Below are 9905 nucleotides of genomic sequence, written 5' to 3' on the forward strand. Positions count from 1 at the left end.
TACTTACTATAGATTAAAGCATGTCACCGCTTCATACCAAGTGCTACGTGGCACTATGGGAATTACAACCAAACACAGTTTAGTTCTCAAATGCAAGTATTTTAGTACTCCATTGTCAGTAGACTTTGCTTAAAGACAGTATGCTCTACAGCTGAAAGCAGTGACTCCAGCAGCACGGGGTTATCATGCTGCCTAGTCACTGTGTCACACTTGATCTGCAGTCATTCTTCAAGAAATTTGTCTCCAAAGAATCCCAGTCCAACATTTCAATATATAAACACCCAGATTTGAAATTCTGAAATTCTTTCAGATTTTTCATTGTTCTGCACGGTTCCCAAATTACAAATTTTTAAGGAAAACTACATGTAAATGCAGCCAGCTTTCTTAACAAGTAAATAAGAAACAAAAACTCTAAAGTAATGCTCTAATTACCAAAAAGTAGAAAGCTACCTGCCAAATCAATACAAAGCCTAAAATATGCTACAAAATAGAGATGAGCAATGGTATTAATAGAGGTCAACCTACTTCTGAAAATTGAGTATTTACATTTGTAAGACCTGGAGAACTCATGATAATTTACTGCATTTGTTCAATATTAATGCATTTAGAAAACTTAATTAATGGAATACTAGAAATATACTGAAGGAACAAACAAGCCAATGCAGTGGTTATTAGTAAGAATTACTGGTTCTTTGTTGTAGTGATCAAGTCAGTTGTATGCCTGATAAAAACTGCACTGGAAAGACTGAAGTTGAAGACTGCTTTTGCAAAAAATAACATGAAAGACTCAAGCAAAATGAAAGGAAAAACTATTCCATGCCCAATTTCAATATTTGTATAAAATTATTTAGTCTAGATCTGTACTCAGTGATAATTTGCAAACTAATGTAATATTCTGAATCCCCTTAGATTTATTTAAAATAATCCACAGCAAAGAAAGGTCTTGGTTTTTGAAGAAGCTGTTAAGACTGGGTAATATTTCAAAGTTATGGTATGAAACTATCCCGCATACAGCATCTAACCCTGCACTTATCTCTGTACTATCCACAAGAGTGGGTACAGGAACTAATGACACTGGGTACATTGTACCTTGCACTTAAAACTGTCAGTTTACCTGAAATAAAACAAGGGACAATATAAAAAAATTGAGACAAATATAAATAGGCAACAGTGGATTGTAAAACAGGTCTGTCAGAAGATACAGAAATCCAACTGCATTTTCATATAGCTAAAGCAAAAAAAGGCAAAGAATTTTCTGTGATTACCTCGGTCTGGAATACTACCCAAATCCATAGAAATCTAAGGTAAAAAATATGAACCTGGATGTACTTTAATTCAACTTCACCACATGGCCTGTATATAGAGCACAGATTTTTGTCAGCCTTTGCTCTAAGTGACATTTGAATGTGGAAAGTGGAAAATCTACAACCTCCAGTTCTGCTTTCTTGGTAGAGAAATATGGAAATGACCTTTAAAAAGTACATCCAAAACATATTTGGAAATGTTCCTATTTAAGAGTTATTTCCAAGTTACAATGGTTTGGGCTGTCTGGTGGTGATGACAGCCTGACGTGCATTACAAACGGCAGGAGGTCCGTGAAAGTCCAAGGGAATCGTCTTCAACACAGGGGAAGGGAACAAAGTTCAGGCCAACTTTATCCTGCCAACTGCAAGACATTCCAGCTGTCTGAACTGTTTACAAAGCAGGAATCTGGTTGATATAGGTTATCCCAAATGGCATATATCCTTGGATTATTTATTTTTAAAAGAATAATTGCAAAACTCTATGCATGGGGAGCTGAGTATTTATAGTGTGGACAGTTGTTTAAAAGGGCTCCCCAGCGAGGCCGTCTGCCCTGCGTAGGGTGATCAATCCACAGTCAAAGACAGCAATGGCAAGTTCTGTACCTGCTGGAAGCTGTAACAGGGCTGCTCTCTGGGCATTAGCTCTCTTTCAGCAGAGAGGCACTAAAGGTACAAGTAGTAAATTAAACGTAATGTTTCTGTGGCTAACGTTCAAATTAATAGATAGTTTCACTACCTGAAATAAATGGTTTTTCCTCTAAACATCCTTCCTCATTTATCTGACATTATTGCTAGCCAGAACTTTTAATATAGTTCTAAAAAAATAAGGTCCCAAGGATGACTGTTTTGTTCAAGTACAAGACCTACAAGCTAAGCCAGACCAGACTGCCATCCTTCACTTTATTTCAGTTTGCTTCTGAATACAGGTTTTTTTCCCCCAAGAGTAAAAACACCCAAAGTGAGATTTTGACTTTCTTTAATTTAAAGATTGTATTACAGAAAAGTTTAAGTAAGGAATCCTTATAAGGATTAACTCTTGACATAATATATTGCCAAGATACAGTGTAGCTGCAAGGGCTCTGTGTGAACCTTCATATAAGTTGCTTTCTTACATACACAGTCGCTGAACAACAAAAATGGTATTAACCATTTGTAGGAGAAGACAGTGGTATTTAAACAGTCCTTTTACCAGTGTGTTCTGGTTTCCCCAAATTAGAAACACATCATATTAAAACTGTAAAATCCTATTATACAGAAAGTTGATAGAGATGAATTTTCTAAAGATTGCAACCGATGAAACATGAAAATGAAAACTAAGGAGTGTTGACTATGTAGAATGGTTTCTCTTTTACTGGCAGGTCAAATAGGCTAGAAACGTACAAATATTTTTGATAATCTAATTCCAGATGAACTCAAAACACTGAAGTAACATACACAGGCTAAGAGAAATCAATACTGTTCCAAGGCACTTACTGAATCTCCATGACTAGATGAAAACCAGAACAAATTAGGTCCGACAATTAAACAGCATATAATATAAAAATAACCTTTTGCTTACAATTTACAAAATGTATTACAATCTTTATCTCTGCTAACCCGCAATTCTGGCTGTGTCTCCAGCAATGTTTGTAAAAAACCCCAGAAACTATTTTCTAAAACTTCAGGGCAAATAATTTACAAATAAGGTACACAAAAATTTAGAACATGCAGAGATTTCTTACATCTTCTGTTAATATTTTATGATTGCAACTTTATCAAATTATATACTTACTTGCCCTGTACATATACAAAATAATGCATACATGGTAATCAAACGTTAGCAAAAAGTAGTCCATAAACACAATCTGTCAAAAGTAGTACTATATTAACATATGTCTACAAGCAGCGTGTAACAGGGTTAAAAGACATTAAGGCAATAATACTTGAAGTTACAAAATAAATCATATGTAATACTTTCTCCTAAGTGTAATAAGGCAGGTAGATGGCCCCAGCAAAAAGTTGCGCTGTAATACTGGAATCCACTGTCATGAACAAGGTTTAAGGTTTGGCGTGGGATGTCCTGCAAGAGTGTACCATTTGGTAGTGGGTCTACACTGCTCTGTGTTAGTCTGCCCCCAGAAAAGTGGAATACTATTTTTCTAGTTCTCAGTGGCACTTGAGTTTTCCAGTATAATTTATTGAGAGTGTGTCCATTGGTTCTTGGATCATGTCCATTCTGAAGGTGGCTCTCTTGGTCCTCTGGGCTTTCCACAGCGGTTACCAAAACCTAAGGAAAGAAATGCATTAAATACTTTTGTCCACTCAGACAACACAGTATCACTAATGTTGGCAGCAATCGGAAGGATCACTCTAAGACATGCTCCCACTCTAAGGAAAAGGTTTATTTTCAGGGCTAGAAAACAACTTAGTAGTATTAGGAGTTGTAAAGGCACTATGGCCACAGGAAATACAAACATGAAGAATCTGTATATAATTATAATTCATTATTTAAGCCTCACTTGGAAAGTACTTTTTAAGTAAATACATTATTACACCTTTTATTATAATTTTTTTCTTCTCTGCATAGCAAAGCAGTTTTTTTTAGGTTTTACTTCCGAAAGTTTTCAGTGGTCTACAAACATTCTCTCTCATTTGACTAACTGTGCATTTCATACACTCTGAAAAACCAAAGTGAGGAATGATTGATCTGCTCATACTGGGGAAAAAACTTTCAGCAATGCTGACGAGACAAGGCAGGTTAATCTTCTGTTTAAATCATCTAGTGATGTTTTGAATGAACTGTAATTACCAATATCTGTTACTTCTGCAGGAAATTCTGAAATTTGACCTCTTGCATCAGTGGAGCCAGAAAAAGAAATCTGAGGTAAAATGTCAGTTGGTGTTTTGTTGCTTCTTTCGGGACGATCTGGAAAACAGACACACACACCCCCCACCTTTACTGTCACATTCATTTAGGCAGCTCTGGGAGAACACTGGTTTGAAGTACAGATCCCTTCAGAACACAGATTACTTCAAATACTAGCTGTAAAAATAAAAAGCACCAATTTCTCATTTCTTAAAAACATACTTCAAAATTATGTATGCAGCAGATGCTCAATGATGGTGACACACTCTTGTTCACAGAATAGTTTATTATGTTTTTTTAAAGTTTGTGTGGATATTTAAAATCCCATGCAGCTCCTATTTATAGCAAGAGCTCACAGTATGATTTAATACAGCAGTATAAATGCATCTGTTCATGTTCTTTCTTAATCAGGCTACTTTAAAAGACATGACAGGTAAACTATGTGTTGCATTACTTGTAAAATCACCCTATTAACAAAACCACAATACTTCTGAAAATTCTTAGAAATCTACATTTATTTCACATGTAGCTCCAACCAGACTGCACAAGCCCATTTAAGCATGCGCAGGAGATCATGGCAGCCACAAGCTTACAGGTGAAGCAGGCTGCTGCAGAGTTAAACATCAGCTGACAGGCTACACTTCTTACTGAAGCCTTTTCAGAAAAAAAAAAACAAAATTAAAGATTTTGCTAAGTATGCAGCATACATACACATAAATCACTGTTGAGCTTAACTCAGGTTTACTCTTGTCTTTATGGAACTAAAGAAATTAATTCACCAGCTGTTACAATTTTCATTGCAGTAACATGGAAAGGTTCTAATTAAGCTGAAAAAAATATTGTTTTTACAATATGTATTTAAATTCAATATTTTTGGTATTCATTATTTTAGCATACCCAAATTTTAACATTGATTTTTAAATTAGACTTGTAACTTGCTTCCTCAGAAAACCTTAGAAGTTTTAAAAACCAAAGGCCTTTTCATAAATGCCAGAAATGTTTGGATGATATACTTGGATATCTTCAGAGCTCAATCCAAGTTTAGGCAAATTTTTGTTCATCAGGAAAAATGTATTTTGGAAAGAAAAGAAAAATAATTTCCATCACTTACCAGTTAGTATAGGTGAAGTTGTTTTCAAACCCTGTTAAAGAGAAATATTGAAAATAATTCTATAAAATGTTTTCAAAATACTACAAGAACACCATAAATTTAAGATGGTGAAAACATCTTCAAGAAATACACAACATCCACAGAAATATGGATACTTGTTCCTACATTTGTCTTGCTATAACACTGACAAAAATTACTACAAGTAGTTAAGAATTTACTATCAGAACCTTACTTAATATTTAATAAAAAATTAAAATTGTAACGTTTACAAACTATTTGCAAAATTAGGTATATTAGTTCTCATACTAGATTTGTAGTCCCCAAAAACAGTCATCTGTCTTTTTTTGGTCACATTTTTAAGTAGTGGGTGAAGCTGGCTGTAAAATGTACTGGGGTGCATGAAAAAGAGGCATGAATGTAAACAGGATATATACAGCTCTGACATGGTGTCTGCTCTTTCTGCTGGATGACTTTGAGCAACCAGTAGACTGATGTGAAAAACTGCACTCTGATGGACAGAAAAGTGTTTGTTTAAAATAATTACAGATATAAAGGAAAACTTTATCAGGCAGTGGAACAGACTGCCCACAGAGGAGGTGAAGTCTCCATCTCTGGAGGTTTTCAAGACCCAACTGGATAAAGCCCTGAGCAGCCTGGTCCAAGTGCCCACTTCACACACCAGGTTAGACTAGAGATTCTCCTTCAGCTTGAACTAGCCCATGCTTCACTAAGGGCAGAGAGCAAACTCCTTAAAAGCAGCACATTTACACTCCTAAAGCCATATTTTAAAGGATATTAGTGATGACTTGTACAAGTATTTGTGAGCTTGGAAAACATGCTAGTCTTCTTGGAAAGAAAACATGCTCTTAAGGCATCAGTTCAGCAGCTCAGCAGAGGAAAAGCTGGCTAGTTGTAGATGATCAACAGGTGGAACTTTTCACAAGTATGTATTTTGCTTTTTGTTGCAGCTCCCAGCCAAACTAGAAATGACTGATTAGTACAGACTTGTCTCCTATACTTACTGTAGAGACTGTTTGTTCAGGGAGATGCCGATCTTGCAATATGCTCCACTCAGACTGTGCAATCATAACTGGCTTCAGCAAGGGTGTGCCTAGGAAAAATTAAATCCAACTCAACACACTTGACTTCTCTCCATGATAAGGCATTAGAACACAGCTTTAGAAATGTGCTATAAAGCAACTTCTTAAAAATCAAATGCTTCTAAAAACATTAATCTCTCTTCACACGAAGGGCATTGAAGATAAGGGAAAACTCTATAGCCCAGTTCAAAACACAAGACTGCATTGTGGTTGTTCATTTTCTTCATTTGGGGGTTCCTGACCAACAGGAGAAATAGCTTCTTCTTCAGTGAGGTTTTTAAAATTTTGTTACATCAGCTGTGCAATAAAAGTAGATCTGATAAAGACATATTAAGTAAAGAAAACACACAAGTCAGGACAGCCATACCTGTCCTTTACTGACATCATGCAAAAGCACAATCAAAAATGATGTATTCTTAGTGATTCCAGTTCCAACCAGATTTTTTTGTTTAAGAAAAAGTTTTGTTTCTTGTATTATCACAGAAAAGACCATAATATCCAAAAAGAGGATCACTTCGACTCTGCACTACCTATGCTTAAGATGTTCAAGGGACGTATTTAGAGAACTTCCACGTTTTTATGCTGAAAAATACCTTCACCAAATATTTTTCAGTTTCACAAGTGACATTAAACAAAAGCCTCAGTAAATAACTACATCACACTACATTTTTTGGAAAATAACAAAAAAACCCTAACTTACCACTTTATTTCAGTTAATCTTTTTTGTTTTCTGCCATTACTGGCTTAATGAATGAAATATGAAGCTAGAAGCACATCATTAAGTGTCAGCTTTCTCTTTCAGTTACCACTGATATAGGCAGAGAGTAAACTACGTTAAACTTAAACTGGGCTTGCTCATTAGATGTAGTGCAGTATGAAGTGTCATTATCTTTCCTTTGCCCACTAAAGGAGAATTGGATAAGCACTGCTCCTCTGTTCTTCCATTCCCTACCTGGGAGCAGGTAAATAAAAAAATAGCAGAAAAATAATCCGCAAACCGTACTGCGTTTCCCCACAGTATTGCACTTCCACACCCTTCAGATGGAAAACCAGCTCCACTAAAACCAATACTGAAGTCTCCAGTAGAATTCAATATCATGTAACAGCATGCCTGGTCAGAAAATGAGAAGTCATTTGTGTTCAAGGGCTTGTGAAAGTTAAATCTCAGAATCACCCATTGCACATGCTCAATTTCATCCCATTTTACAACTTGCTCCTACACTTTAAGATAAGCCAAAGAGCAGGGGCATTCAAATACAATACTGAAATGCATTTTACATTTTATATCCCATTATCCCAAAATATTAAGAACTCACTCTGTTCACTTGCTAATACAAATGATTCTGGTGTTCTTTCTGGGAGTGGGGGAGAGGAGTCTTCACTCGTATCAGCATCTAAATCAAATACAACATTTAAATAAGTTATCGAACACATTTAAGTTTTCCTCTCTAGATTTGTAGAATTTGATATTTTGATATGCAAGATCATCCTAAACTTGGTATCAATTTTAAGGAAAAATTTTTAAGGAATAATTGCTCTAAATATTTTATAATATTTTGGTTTACCATACTAGTGCCTTGAGAGCAACTTCATGCTAACAACAGTGTCTTCACATTAAGGGGATATGATCAGTTTGTGTGTTACAAGAGAAGGAAAAGTAAAATACACTTTCAGTCTAAATCATTTGGACGAATAAACCCTCAGCACGTCCAATGAATACTTTTCCTTCAGTCTTTCTGAAACAGAAGACAAGCAGGATTAGCAGCCCGCACTGGAGCAGGACCATTTGCTTCCTCAGAAAATATCTTGCCAAGAATTGCAACCCCAGTGGTCACTGTAATTCAACTGCAGTTCATTACATGTCTGTTTGCAGCCACTGCAAACAAGTTAAGCTCATTATAACACGCTGGCTTCTTAAACTCTTCTGCAGACACTGGTAACTATATGCAGTGGGTGCCTACCAACTGAGCCACTGATCAAGCTCCTAAATCATGGCAAGAAGCACACTGAAAGTAAGTATGAGCTGTTCAGCTGTGCTGAAGACAGTAACTTACCACTGATGAGCAGCAATTTTTTTTTTTTTTTTTTTCCCTGATGTGGCTCTAACCACACTTAATTCCAAAGTCAGTACAGCACAGCTAGACTGCACAGTGCAAGGACATTAATCATCATTGTTCTTCAGGACTGCATCGTGCAACAGCAAGTTCTAGAGAAGCTCCACATCAACCACTCCTCTAAAGTCCCAAGTTTCAGTTTTGCTTCCCAAGTCTATCTCCAGGCCCAACCAGGCTGGATCCCACAGCACTAATATAAAGTACTTCCACAGTCTAGTGCAAGGTTTACTAGCCAGAGGAGAAAATAGGAGCCAGTGGAGATAGCTACTGTTGGTGCCAGTAACACATGCTGTCCCCAGTCTGTTCCCCCTCACCTCTCAAGTGTACTGACACTGTCTGTTCTGGCAGCAAAAGCCCCACTATGGCCCATCTATGAATTTGGAGTAGAAATTAAAGTTTGAAAAGAATTTCTGATGGCAGCAGCTACTTAAAGCCTCATCTGATGCTGACTGTGTATTCTACACAGGATTCATAAAAATATGAAGATATGCTTCAACTAATGAAGCCATGAAGCTTGCCCTACCAACATGCCAGCAGCAGGGACAGGAACTCCAAGACATTTTAGAAGCCACTGTATTCAGAGCAATTTCTCTGAGACCTGCTCCATCTCAAGTTTACTATACAGCCTAAGAAACCCTTCATTCATTGAAATGGTCTCTATAAAACCAACAAATAATGTCATTATGGAGTATGCACTAAATGAAAGTGAACTTTCTGGGGTTTGTTTTGGTTTGGTTTTTGGGTGGTGGTGTTTTTTTTTTTCCCCTCCCTCATTGTTGTTGCTGGGTTTTGGGTGCATTGAGCTGAGGGCTTTTTTAATATTAGGATGCAACTACTTTTCACTTCACTTGAATTAAAAAGAGGATTTAATTATGCAGTATGATCATACACAGCAGCAGCTATGGTGCTGACTAAGTTCACAGGCAAGCTTCATTTATGACTATACCCACATCCCCAGCTTCAGACAGAAGAGTCCTGAACAAGTATGAAAATGCCACTGTAAAACGTGGTTTAGAATCGCTAGTGCAAAGCAATCTAGCACTGTATTCTTGAGCCCAAGATGGATTACAAAACCTGCAACCTGCATATAAAATGAGAAGTATTCACTATAGTAACAAAACGAACAGATACATCCTTGAGAATATGAGATAAAAAATAATATAAAAATTTTATGCTTTTCCTGTGAAAACAGCAACATACCAGCAGCATGAAGGCTGTACTGTTACTTGAGGATGTTTCTGATATGCAATGACATGAACCAAATTCTTCAGTGACAATTCTCATATTCTTTATCTTATTTATGACATATCACTTATTTGCATGGTCTTACAGCATCTACATAAAGAGATGTGTGGAGAGGTAATGACTTACAAACAGTGATAAACAATGCTTGCCCTGGGAAAGAAGGAGGTCAAAGGGAACATCAAGAAT

General features: G+C 36.5%; 1 protein-coding gene across 1 annotated transcript; it reads right to left on the reverse strand.

Annotated features, from left to right (window-relative positions):
- Nucleotides 1-2460: 2460 nt before the first annotated feature.
- On the reverse strand, nucleotides 2461-7754 carry LOC103772046 (tyrosine-protein phosphatase non-receptor type 12-like; the record flags this gene model as incomplete). Its single annotated transcript, XM_008939368.1, has 5 exons — nucleotides 2461-3570; nucleotides 4093-4209; nucleotides 5261-5291; nucleotides 6283-6371; nucleotides 7677-7754. Coding segments are annotated over 5 exons (377 nt in total), but the record flags the coding sequence as incomplete, so codon positions are not given.
- Between the last annotated feature and the right edge of the window lie 2151 nt (nucleotides 7755-9905).

Source organism: Merops nubicus, unplaced genomic scaffold (assembly GCF_000691845.1).
Source record: "Merops nubicus isolate BGI_N331 unplaced genomic scaffold, ASM69184v1 Scaffold45790, whole genome shotgun sequence".
Classification (NCBI taxonomy): Eukaryota; Metazoa; Chordata; class Aves; order Coraciiformes; family Meropidae; genus Merops; species Merops nubicus.